This window comes from Rhinolophus sinicus, chromosome 3 (genome assembly GCF_057876585.1).
Source record: "Rhinolophus sinicus isolate RSI-liver-muscle chromosome 3, RSI-T2T, whole genome shotgun sequence".
In the NCBI taxonomy this organism is placed as follows: Eukaryota; Metazoa; Chordata; class Mammalia; order Chiroptera; family Rhinolophidae; genus Rhinolophus; species Rhinolophus sinicus.
In genome coordinates, this window is record NC_142503.1 from 41,539,823 (window position 1) to 41,552,790 (window position 12,968).

Consider the following 12,968-nt stretch of genomic DNA (forward strand, 5'->3'; position numbering starts at 1 on the left):
CTTCAGGACTTTATTAAATCTTAGTCAAGAATTATCTAGCCCCTTTAAATCATCGGAGATACTAAGTCCATATTCCTAATATTATAATACTTGTATTATTTGAAGATTTAAAAATCAAAAAGTTACTTAAAAATTTGTTTAACTTGAACAAGAAGTTCCTGCCGCATTTACCCATAATTTTTCATAGGAATATAATGGAAATAAGTAGAGTGGTTGTGATTATGGGATTTGGAGTCAGACTGAAACCCCAGCTTAGAATTGACTAGCTGTGTGATATTGGGCAAGTTATATAACCTTTCTAACCCTGTTCCTTAAAATGTAAACTGGGGGGATAATATTTGTACTTTCCTGGTAGATGAGTTTGTAGATTGAATGAGATGCTATTTTTAAAGGATTTAACAGGGTGTCTAGAACAATCGGTGATCAATAAATGTTTTGTTCTCATCTTCAGTGTTGTCATTGATATTTTTAAGAATTTATTTCTCTAGATTTGACTACTATCTATTACAATGATTATTAGAATTTATATCATTTATATAATGTTTGACAGTTCTTATGACCTTTTCTTAGTTAGCCCATAATAAGTTGCAGTTGTTAATGTTAGTTTCTATCATAATTCTTAACATTCTGAAATAAAATAAATTTGAGATTTGAGATTGTTTACAGTGAACAGTAATGCCTCATTAATGAAATATTGGTTTTTTTCCCTTGAGGCTAGTACTAAAAAGAAAAGGGGAGGGGGACATCAATTGGAAGTATAATTTAAATAGAAAGCAAAAGAATATCATCTCTTTGGAGAACAGCATTATAAGCTCAGTGTAATGTAAGTGTTTTGCTTCCATTTCTCTCTTAGCCAAGTTCCAAAGTCATGATAAAAATGAAGTAAGAAGGACTGTGATTATACACCATGTTCCCTAGTTAGTGTGTTCATTTTATACAGGGATATAAATAATGCTGCAGAAGACCAATGTGGTCCTTTTATGAATAGATCTTGTCAGAGTTGCTGGCCCTGGAAAGGTGATTATTTTAATTCTAAGCCCTCTATTCAATCCCTGATGTCACTTCTTTTTCTCCTTTTTTTCTTCTGAATGAAGAAAACTCTTCTGTATTGACTCTGTGCTTTCATACAGTTTGCCCTGAAATAAGTTTCTATCACATTAAGGAAGTTTGCTCTGTTGATGGATTTGTTTTGAGAGACAGGCAGATAGCCATGTACCCCAGCTGCTTAACAGGCCTTTTTGTTTGGGGTCTCCATCTTCCGCATGTTGTTTTGTTAGTTCACTGGCCATAGATTATTTGTTATTGGCTGAGCAGTTGGTGAAACCCAGAGCAGGTGTAAGAATAATTATTCCTGATTTATTCTGGAAAGGCTCTGTAATCTTTCCACCTGTGTCTTGCTGACTATTAAATATGTTAGATAGGCAAGAAAGCTGAGAAACTGTATTCCCATGTTGCTGAAGATATTTTGAAAATTACATCTTTTCACATTTGCTCCAACAATACTCAATATTTATTAAAGACACTCCATAATGTGAGGATTTTTTTCTTCTTTTTAACTGAGGGTGGGGGGGAAGGCAATTTTAAGAGTTGGCTTTTCAAAACCCCAAACTGAGGGAAAAATATTAACATTCATGCAAAGTTCAGAACAAAGGAGGTTTTTCCCATGTTAACGGTGAACAGTAAAAGAAAATCCACGTGTTCTCATCTTTGGTTTCTTTTTCTCAAAGGCCAGTGTCCATTTTATTCTGTGCTTGGTTAACCTAATGCTCTGTTTTCCTGTATTTGTTTTTGTTTGTTCAAATATTTTTCATTTTCTTATTCCTATTTTTCCACTGTTAATTATTAAATCTCTCTTCTGAGGTCTGGCCATTTCTGTCCGCATATATTTTTGTTTTGTTCTGTTTTGCTTCCTTTAAGTCGCTGTTTCTGTTGCCCATTTTGAGACTTCCTTCATTTTTACTTTTCCGCCTTGATTCTTTTCTCCTCTTCAGCCTTTTCAGCTCCTCACAGTCATCTTTGTGATGCCCTGCTGGACATGAAGAACGCCAGTGACTTCACTTTCTTAGACTTTTTTTACACACTTTGATCTCTGCACTCATTCATATTTTGTCTGTCTGTCTGTCTCTTCATATGAATTACTGTCATCTCTACTATCTACTTCATGTTGAAAAAGGATTCACACTTCTTTCTTCATAAGTGCTGGTACTTTAAACATTTACCTTCGTAATTCCTAAAGAGCTTTGAACATTTATGAAAAGAGAACCCTACATTACTTGTAATTCGTGATGGAGAAAAGTCCTAAAATTAAAAATTCATAACGTTTTCACTTAAATATTACATTTTGATCGTTAAAATACAGAAATGAAAGAATCGTTCAATTGTATTTATAAATATATTCTAGAGATCACAGGAAAAATGTCAAGAATTTTAAACAAAAATGTCATTTATGTTTAAACAGTATCAAAAGTGAACTGAGAATCATAGAAGAAAATATGGTTTGTGATATTTGGGGTTCGTAATGTCATTATTCTCTCTATGGCTAGTTTATGACCTCATCTAATCTTAATTACCTCCTGAAAGACCCTGTCTCCAAATACAGTTACGTTGGGAGTTAGGGCTTTCAACATATGAATGGGAATGGGGGAACAAACTAGTCCATAACACTAAGAAATTAACTATAGAGTAAGTAGTTAATTAACTATAACTAAATTAACTATGGAGTCTACTTAAAATAAGATATCAGTATTGATTCATTAAGTGTAACAAATGTACCATACTAATGTAAGATAGTAATAACAGGGAAAATTTGTTTGAGGGTATAAGGGAACTCTGTACTATCCGCTTAATTTTCTTTAAAACTAAACCTCTCTTAAAAGTAAAATCTATTTTAAAAAGTAAATAAATTTTGAGAAATATCTTTTAAAAGGGTAATGATCTACCCCATCAGATGCCAAAATTATGACAATTAAAGCATTGGGTGCATTATTCAACAAATAAAGTTGGAACAATTAGGTAGCCTTTTGGGGAAAATTATTAAATTAGAACTTTATCTGACCCGGTATACCAAAAGAAGTTTCTCAACTGACAAGAGGTTAACAAGTGAAAAAAGAAGTGTAAAAGTGCTAGAAGAAAATATAGATGGATATTTACATGGTCTTAATATGAGGAAAGACTTCTTAAGTATGATTTTAAAGACAGAGATCATAAAAGAAGAGACTGCTCACAAAAATGGTAAAGTTTTTTTATGGAAGGGAGGAAAGAAGGAAAAGAAGCAGAGATGGAGGGAGGAAGAAAGGAAATAGGTAGGTAGGTGGAACTCCATAAAAAACAAAATTAAAGGACAAATGACAAACTAGAAAAGATATTTACAGTTTATGCGATGAATAAGGATTTACATTCTTGATATACAAAGAATTCTCACAAATCTATATGAAAAAGAATGAATGTGCCATTTTTTTTAAATGGACAAAGAAGACAAGCATACATATCACAGAAGAAGAAATACAAATAGCCAAAAACATAGGGGGGAGAATGAAAACAAAATTAATCTAACTATATTAATCAAAGCAAATTAAGGCATTCAGATGACGATACTGTGAAATGGTATATCTTTTCTGAAGGGAAGTAAGACAGAATATATGAAGTGCCTTTAAAATGCACCATTCTTTGTCCTAAGATTTCTACTAGTAGGAATTTATCCTAAGCATTAGTAAAGATTCTCTATTACAAATGATACAAATACCTTCAACAAAAATGAGGAATGTATCAGCATGGGAAGCTTAAGGAGTGGAGCTACGAGAGAGTTCAACCAGTGTCAGGAATCTCTGTCTCTTTTTTCTATCTCCTGTTCTATTTTCTTCTCAGTTGGCCACATCTATAGGTAGGCTTCCTCAAGTGGGTGGCAAAGACGGCCTCCGGAAGCTCTAGGCTTATGTTTCCATTGTGGCCAACCAGCAGTTCCAGAAAAAGTCCTGAGTCAATGCTGTTTGAATGCCCATGCCCTGATCTAATCACTGGTTATTCTGGACAGGCCTCTACCAAGTGTCCCCTTCCTGGGACAAGGACAGGGGGTGTTATCACACTTCATCCATATGGACTGAGAGTTGGAAAAGATTGTTTCTGAAAGGAAAAGAACTACCAAAAGAAAGAATGCTGAGCCAGGCCAAAAAACAAAAATTTACTACAAATTTAAAAATCCAAATATTTATTATTCACATAGATGTTATTTGCAGTATTATTTATAGAGGTGGAAATTTGAACAAGCCTAAGAATCCTACAATATGGGATTGATTGTAAATTACAGGATCAAATACTACACGATGAATAAAATGATGTAGAAGTTTAGTTATTCATGTAAAAAGATGTTTGTGGTACACTTGGGTATGAAAAGCAGTTATAAAATATATACATTATGATACCTTCAAATATATACATATATACATACACATGTATGTATACATACTATATACATACATAGATACATAGACATCCATAGAAAAAGTACAGGAAGCGATTTATCTGTGTTTACAGCAGTTATTGATGAGCTATGGAGTTACAGGTAATTTTTTTGTTTGTTTTATCTTGTTGCCTCTCAGGATTGTTGCACTTTGCACAAAGAAAAAGCACACAAAACAGTGACTATGTTGCTCATGCTATAAAAGTTGGAAAAACAAAATTTTTATAGTTCTTTGATTCTATAAATAGTTTCTGCTTTTTGAATGGCTTATGCTTGGTATAGAGGGGACATATTTTAAAATATATGTATAAGCCTTCAGTGTTAGGTAGGATCAAAAAAGTTATGTGTATGATGATGTACCTGAAAACACTTTGAAAAAGGCTATGCAGTATAATAGAATATTATAAAAATGATAAGCATTTATGCAAGCAGTTTATATGTAACATGTGCACACAAAGTGCAAAATAAATTGAAATGATAATAAGTGTTTGGACCACACTATTGCAGGCATGATGTTTGAACCCCATTCTGACTCTGTGAGGTAAGTAGGGTTCATACTACCATCCCCTCTTCACAGATGAGGAAACAGAGGTCTGAAAAGCAATGTGACTTTCCTACAGAAACATTTAGTGACTGGGTTGTACCTCAAACCCAGGCCTTCTGACTGCAATCCACAAAAGTTTCCATAGAAAGTGTTACGGAAACTCAAAGGCAAGAGCAGGTCCTGAGGCCCGTAAGAGATTTTTTGGAGGAAATGAGAATTAAACTCGGCTTTGAATGAACAGGGGGCATAGATCAGTGGGCAAGAGGTGGCAGGGCATTCCAGAGAAAGGACACGGCCAAAAGTATTCTGCAGCCCATCGATGATACAGAACAGGATATGGTCCCTTCAAAGAGTCAAATGTGGGCAAAACTTGAAAATTGTTTTGTCTCACTGAGATTTTTCTTAAAAAACAAAAATGACTGTTTTTGCTTCTCAAATACAAATCTTCTTTCAAGCTATTCCCACCCCCACCCCTCCCCCAAAAAAACCTTAAACCGGATCATTTAAGTTTCTAATGCATAGTCCCATAGAGTTATTTACTTGGGTTTCTTAAGAATTCTAACTGAATGGAGAAATGAGAAGCTATCAACACTGTTTACTAAAGACAAATTATGTGGATGACAAAATTTCACCAAGGATGGCAAGGCCTTTCAAGCCCAGTAAAGGAAGGCTGTCTGAGGATAATATATGTGTTTCCCCTCCATTCCACACCTCACAGAGACTAAGTGTACAGGAGACAAATGTCAATCATTAGGCAGTGGAACGGGCCCATTTGAGAAAGGTAAGTGTTGGCTTTTCATAGCATAAAGTTGGTGGTAGAAATACTTTGTTTTAGCTTTGTATTAGACTATACTTCTCTGGTATTGTGGAGTACTTACCTGGAAAATTGAAACGTTTATAAACATAATCACCAAATAATTTGGAATTGTGTGTTCATAATACCAAGGAGAAAGGTGAACAAAACCCGATTTCTAGCCAAAGGTTTTAGAGGTGACTGGCAACCCAGAAACATTTATTTCTTCAGCAAACATTTATTGAGGGCACCTTCTTGCCCAGCATTGGTGACTGGTGCTGGTACCAAGGCCAATAAAACAGAGCCACCTGCAGCCCCATGAGGGAGACTAACCTAGAGCGTTGTACAGAAGAGCATCTTGACCCTGCTGGAAAAAGAACATGGCAGGCCTGTTTCCCAAGGAGATGACACCTCGGCTAATGGGACAGAGAGGAGAAGTGGATCACCATAGAGAGGCAGCAGTGAGGCAGGAGAGAGCAGTTTTTGTTCAAGAAACTGCAAATAATTTGGGATGTCTGGAGCATAAGATGTGATGGAGGAAGGTGACATAGGAGCTTGAAGAGAGGAGTGAAACCCAAAGTATAGAGGCCATGTAAGAAATGTGGTTTTCATTGCGTAGACAGTGAGGAGCCACTAAAGGATTTAAAACCGGAGCGTTTTCATGGCTGCATCTGCATTTTTGATACACACACACACTCACACACACACACACACACACACACACACACACACACGATATCATCCACCACACATGGGCCCTGGGCTCTGCCCCTTGGACCTCCAGCCGAAGGGCGTGTCCCTACCTAGCATCCTCATTTTAGGAAATATTAGGAGAAACTGGGACTGAGATTCCAGAGAGCACTGGTTAAAAGCAATGCGAGGATCAAAATTGACAGTGAAAATTAATGCTTCTTTGTTTTTAAGCAACCTTTCACCTAAAAAAGAGGTACCTTTTCCTAAAAATGCTTCCACATTGCTCAAGACATTTTTGGAACTTCTTTTTTGGAATGCTTTCAAAACCAGCCTGGGAGCCACACAAATAATCATTCTTATCTCTTTAAAGTTGCATTTTTTTTTTTAATAAAAAAGTAAAAAAAAAAAAACAAAGTTGTATTTTTTAAATTTTGTATTCCAAAGTAAGCACTACCCAATATCATTTTTTCTATCCTGCTCACTAGACTTAGCACTGAGTTAACTTTGATTTATTCCTAAAGTTAAATCCATCTTCATGAGATGAAAATTTGTTACCTCTGAAGACATTCAAGAAAGTATCTAGCCAACTACTTACTTTCCAGCTATAAGTTGCTTGACCACGAATCTTGCAGGTTGCCTATGAAATGGGGGTGATAACATCTTTCCTGCCTAGCCCATGCAGTTATTGTGAAGATAATACCAGACAGCATGTGAAAGCTTTTTGTAGAGTGCTATCAATGGACACTCTTACACGTGTTTCCCCAAAAATAAGACTTAACCAGAAAATAAGTCCTAGCATGATTTTTCAGGATGACATCCCCTGAACATAAGCCCTAATGTGTCTTTTGGAGCAAAAATTAATATAAGACCCAATCTTATTTTCAAGGAAACACGGTATTATTGTTGCCTCACACTTTGCAGGCAGTTCCAAAATATGCATTTGTTCTGGTGGCTGTGTGTTCATTCCCAAATAGACTATTCACTTTAGGAGAGCAGGGCTTGGGTCATATTTGGCTTCGTGTCCCTGCTGTCTGACATTGGGTCTCACATGTAAACAGCACTCAGATGTTTGTTGAATGAATAATTGAATCTAGCCCCTTGCCTCATCCTCAAGCCATATATAAAAAATGGATAATACACTTGAGATTATTCAGTTAAAATAATAGGCTCAGAGGCCACTTAAGCTTCTTTAAGTGTGTGACTAGTTTGTCATTAGGAAGCACCTGTTCTTCATCTTTGAAGGGGCCAGAACAAATGGCTGATGAAATCAATCGACCTGAAAGTGTAAAGGTTCTTCAATTTAGTGCTCAGGTCTTAACTTTGGCTCTATTTTAAAATCACCGGGAAAACATTTTCAGTGACTGATGCTGGGGTCCCATCCTGGGACCATTGAATCAGCACCTTTGGAGGTGGAGGTCTGGCACTGATAGTTTTCAGAACGACCCAGTGGATTCTAATGTGCAACCTGCATTTGGTACGGGGCTCTACGGATTAGACTTTGAGAAACATTGCTTCAGGACACAGCCTGTCTAGTTCCGCATTAGGTACCAGAGGAAATGGAGAAGAATGGAACGTATGCTCCCAGTGCAGTCTCGGAGGAATAAAAACCAGCCGTCACTGAGGGAGTGCCGTGGAAAAGCCACACTCAGTGTAAGCCGAACTAGGAGAGGTCGTGAGAAGGTGGGCGTGTACTGAGCAGGAGACTCTGCAGATCCTGTTAGACATTTTAGAAGTTTAGCACAGAAATAAAGGACAGTCCCCGTACACAAAAGGAGGGTCAAGTGTTAGTTTAGCAAACGAGCCAGTACAGCCAGCAGGCCTGGCCAGCACAAAGGGGCTGAAGGCTTTGATTCACAACACAAATCACCATTTTTGGCACTGGGAATACAACTGTGAACAAGAGTCAAACTGTCTGGAATAACTGACAGTCTGCTCACAATTAAGTAAACAGGCAATTACAAAATGTTGAGAATTGATGAAAGAAACGAAATAAGGTCAGTGAGGTAGGAAGATCCAGTTGTTAGGGGGTTTTAAGGGTCAGGCTGAGGTATTTAAGCTTAATATAATAGACAATAGTTCCTGCTCAAAGGAATGCTATAAAAGAAATATGAAAGATTATTTTAGAACCTTTGGAGGATTAGAAGAAGGAGAAACAGTACAGTGGTAGAACAGTTAGGACACCTATAATTTAAGAGTTGGGTAATCAGTTCCTAAATTAGGGAGACTTGGAAATGGGAAAGCATGGTTTATAGAATTCCCAGTGAAAAAGATAGCTGTTTTCATTATATAAGCATAAATAATTTAAATGCATTTCAGTTAGAAGTAAATTATTAAAATTGGAATTCTATTTTGAGTTACTTACTATATGTCTGAGAATGAGTACCTCTCTAGCATTCCCCATCACTATTAAGTGCTGTCAGATCTCATTCTATTTCACGGTTGTGTGAGAACTTTAAAAACTGGATGTCAAATCAGTGTCCAGATTCTTTTCAACAATCAGGTATTTACTTTTGTTTATAATCCCACATAGTCTCATACAAAAAAAAAAAAAAGCTTACCTGTCAAACATAACCTCTGTGAAAATGGTAAGCCTCCATATTTCTGTAACACACTCAAGTCGGTGTTCTTATTGAGAATCTGAGCTTATATAAAACTTTTTATTAATCAGAACTAAATTTTTGTCTTTGCCTTCAAGTGAACAAATTCTAAAATTTTCATATGTAAATGATCAGTGTGTAAATATTCACTGCTCTTGTTGGGCCAGTTCCATGACCAGCCACAGAGTGGCTAGTACTGAGTTATTGGTACATACAAGATTGTAAACGACCAGACCCTTATGTACTCAAATTAAGTCTGTATTATAAATCTGCATGTGTATTCTCACAGGAGACTGTAAAATGTGGGCATGCTTTCAATTCATGCAGTCTGTGATTTATGGAGGCACACAGGTCAGGAGTTTATTATGCCGAAAATCTTAATAACTGTTTTGTTTGCTTTTTAAAATGAAGTGATTGAAGCATGTTGAAAGATAAATGGGTGAAGCATTTTGATTATGCTTTTATTTCTATTAAAGATTAAATATTATTGCTGAGTAACCAGCCATGCTAAGTATTAGGATATTAAAGCTGAAGGAGTTTGTAAGCTGATAGCCCCTTCTTTCCTCTGGGTTTAGGTTTGTTATTAATCACAGTGTTGGATTTGTTTAGTGCAGTGGTGTATGAAACAAACAGTTGAAGAAGACAGCTACTTTAATTTATGACTCTGTTTTTTCAAATTTGCAGGACAATCTATTTCTTTCTGTGGACTTTGTGCTGTGGTTCACATGTCTAGATGTCATTTCTTATACCAGAGCCAACTAAATCCAATAGTTGCAAGATTGTCTCATGGCATAGGAAGGAGAAAGGGGCCTTTTTATGGTTTTAATTGACAAATTCTGGTAAAGTCATTTTGAAACATGGATAGGCCCTATTAGAAATGGATGTTACACCAAACCTGTCTATATTTTAGGGTAGAAAAAGGGATAGTTTTTTAAATAGAAGAATGTATATATGGAAAGGTATTAATAAGTTAACTGAAATGTGGTTTTTATTTTTTGATATCAATATAGGAGTATTGAATAAAATTACTTTAAGGGGCATATGATTCCAGCTCCTTCCTAGTTTAGGCTTGGGTGTCTGCACAAGAGTCAACTTGGAAGGTTGCTAAGCACTTACTGAAATGCAGTAGGGGCTGGGCTCCCCGTGATGTACGGTAAAGGACTTTTAACTGGACAGTCTTGCCACTTTTCTAAACTGGGACCTCAACAGAGGTAATACATTTCAAGTTTCTAAAAAGTGTACTTTGTGGGACATGCAGCACAGATTGTAAGAAGTATCAAAGAAAAAGACCACCTATTGATATCTGAAACTGAAATAAGGGAGAGTTATGCTTTTAGGCACAGTCTCTCTGAGCAAAGCAGGTTGCAAATCTTTATATAAATTTGGGGGTTATGGATTGTTTAGGGGTTGACATCAGCTTCAGAAGTCGCATTATTCAGGAGAGACTGTCCGTGATTGGCTGGCTTTCCAAAGCGTGTTCACTGGAGTGAGTCGGCCACTGGCCAACTCTCAAAAGCATAAGGCTGTCACTCGTTAGTTGGCTTTCAGAGGTGTATTTAATGAAGTGAGTCGTCGCTGATCATTTAGGCCTAGGCAAATCATCATTAATTGATTAAATCCGGTTTGATTGTGTTTCAAACTGGTTCTAGGGGTCACTCATTCCCAAGGTTGTAGAATAACCAGTCTTTTTTCTAGGAATTGGGGGCTGTTTTATTCTCAGGAGCTAATACTTAAATACTATAGGGAATTGAAAGCACAAGAAAATCAGAATCTGAGGAATCCATCTAAGCAATGATCCTACAATGCATTTTCTAAAGGTGTTCACTAAAGCAACAGGAAGTATGAAAAGTCAACAGTTCTCGTGTGTGAGAGGACATGTTTATGTATTATTGAGACCAGTTATGAATTTGATGCAAATAATGTTTCATTAATAATAAACTATAGAAATGTGAATGTGATTTGCCTCTTTTAGTAAATTAGACTCTAGGTCATCCATATAATAATATCACTAGTACTCATTGCATTCCAGTGAGCTGTATCTAGGATCACAGGGGGTGGGAATGGTAGGAACACTCAGCTTTGTCAGCCCTGGTGAACAGTCGCTACTGAAACCTTGTCACTAGTATCACTGATATTGTAATGTTTCATTTCTCTCCCAAAATCTGTTTAGGATTCTTTAAAATCCAAGTGTATCCTTGGGAGTTTGTCACATAAGTAACCTTCACTCAACATTTGTGCTACTGCAGGGATAAAGAAACTACTGTAAGATTTGGGTTTCATCTGCAAGTTACAATTGGTGTGTGGTATGGGGACTGTTAATCCTTTAGGCAATTTGGCCCTATCTGCTGTGATAAAGAAAAGTGCTGGGTACACCTATTTTAAAAATTGCTTAAATAATTAGTGGGGGGAAGCCTTAGTACATTTGTTTATATATTAAAAAAATGAACTTTTTCTTTCCAAATTCGTTCAGCTTCCCTGAAATCTGGTCTTTTGACATCCCCATTTATTCCTAACACCTCCTAGTGGGGGCAGAGCCAATCACTTGCATATTTCCCTACTGCTAAGGATAGCCGGCTTATGACCACTTAGGATTCAAGCACATGTTGATACCTTAAGACCAGTAAGCATTTGATAAAGAAGGAAAGCAGGATGGTTAGATTTGTTGTAATCAACAGTAAGAGGGAGAAATTAGTCCATGGAGCTGTGCCAAAAGCTTAGTTTCCTTTCATACCAAAAAAAAAAATTCTTTTTAACCCAACAACTCCACAGAAAAGGGAGTCATAACACTATTTGAACAAGAATTTGCTTGACAGATTCCCCACTCTTGACCCATTTAACCACTGAAAATAACAAAAAAATCATATAGGGCTGGTTTATTGTCAGAAGTTTTGCTCTGCAACCTGGCTTACTCTGGCTAAAGTGAGTGTGCTCTTTAAAGGAAGCTGGCCGAATGTTCCCCGAGTTTAGTTTAAGGAGCACTTCAGGGTAGCACTCTTTTAACCTCCCATCAGGGAAGGAATTTCAAATGAAGAATGAAGCAAAAAGACTCACTACTAGAAATTCAAGCCAACAGAGCAAACTCCAGACATGTTTTTCAAATTTGTGTGTTTTCTGAGAAGTTCGTTTCCATGTGGTATAAGCACCAGTAAACAATAAACCCGTCTTTGTGTTCTGTACCCTTAGCATCCATCGTGCCAGGGATAGTGTTGTGTACAATTTCCACTTTCCATTTTTATGCCAAAATCACTGAACCATCTCTCTCCCTCTAGGATGTCACATGTACTTCAGTTTGAGGATAAAAGCAGAAAAGTGAAAGATGCAAGCATGCAAGACTCAGACACTTTTGAAATCTATGATCCTCGGAACCCAGTGAATAAAAGAAGAAGGGAAGAAAGCAAAAAGCTGATGAGAGAGAGAAAAGAACGAAGATAGAGTGAGAGTAGTGATACCAGAACTAGCTGCAAGTGCCTGCAGTAAATGGCCTTAGAACAGTCATCGCTCCGACACCATCACTTCAGGGTGTGAAAAGAAGTATTTTTGAACCTGTTGTCTAGTTTTGGAAAACAGTTATCTTGTTATGTAAATTGTGGAATGACATAAGCAAATGCTTTTTGTTACTGTACATGCTTTTCTCCCTAATTGACCTTTTATATTGCTAAATCTGAAATAAATCACTTTCCTTCTAGTTTTCATGTTAACCATTTGCAGACTGTGCAAGCCTATAATATGTGAAGGCTTCCTAGTCAAGATTTTTTATAAGAAGTTCTTTAAGAAAGACTATATGAGGAAAACCTCCCTGGCATTCTGTTACCACAGTACTAACTTTGGAATATTATTTTTTAAATTATATAAGATATTGAATTTTTTTGATTCGCATATAAATAT

General features: G+C 36.6%; 1 protein-coding gene across 2 annotated transcripts in view; it reads left to right on the forward strand.

The window, feature by feature from the left end:
- The window catches only part of CWC27 (CWC27 spliceosome associated cyclophilin), a 179,273-nt gene extending 166,505 nt beyond the window's left edge, over positions 1 to 12,768 (forward strand). For both annotated transcript variants that reach the window (XM_019743827.3, XM_019743838.2), the window contains exon 15: positions 12,353 to 12,768. In XM_019743827.3, the coding sequence (XP_019599386.1) occupies positions 12,353 to 12,515 (163 nt within the window). In that variant the 3' untranslated portion in view covers positions 12,516 to 12,768. The remainder of the gene's footprint in view (positions 1 to 12,352) is intronic.
- Positions 12,769 to 12,968: the final 200 nt, after the last annotated feature.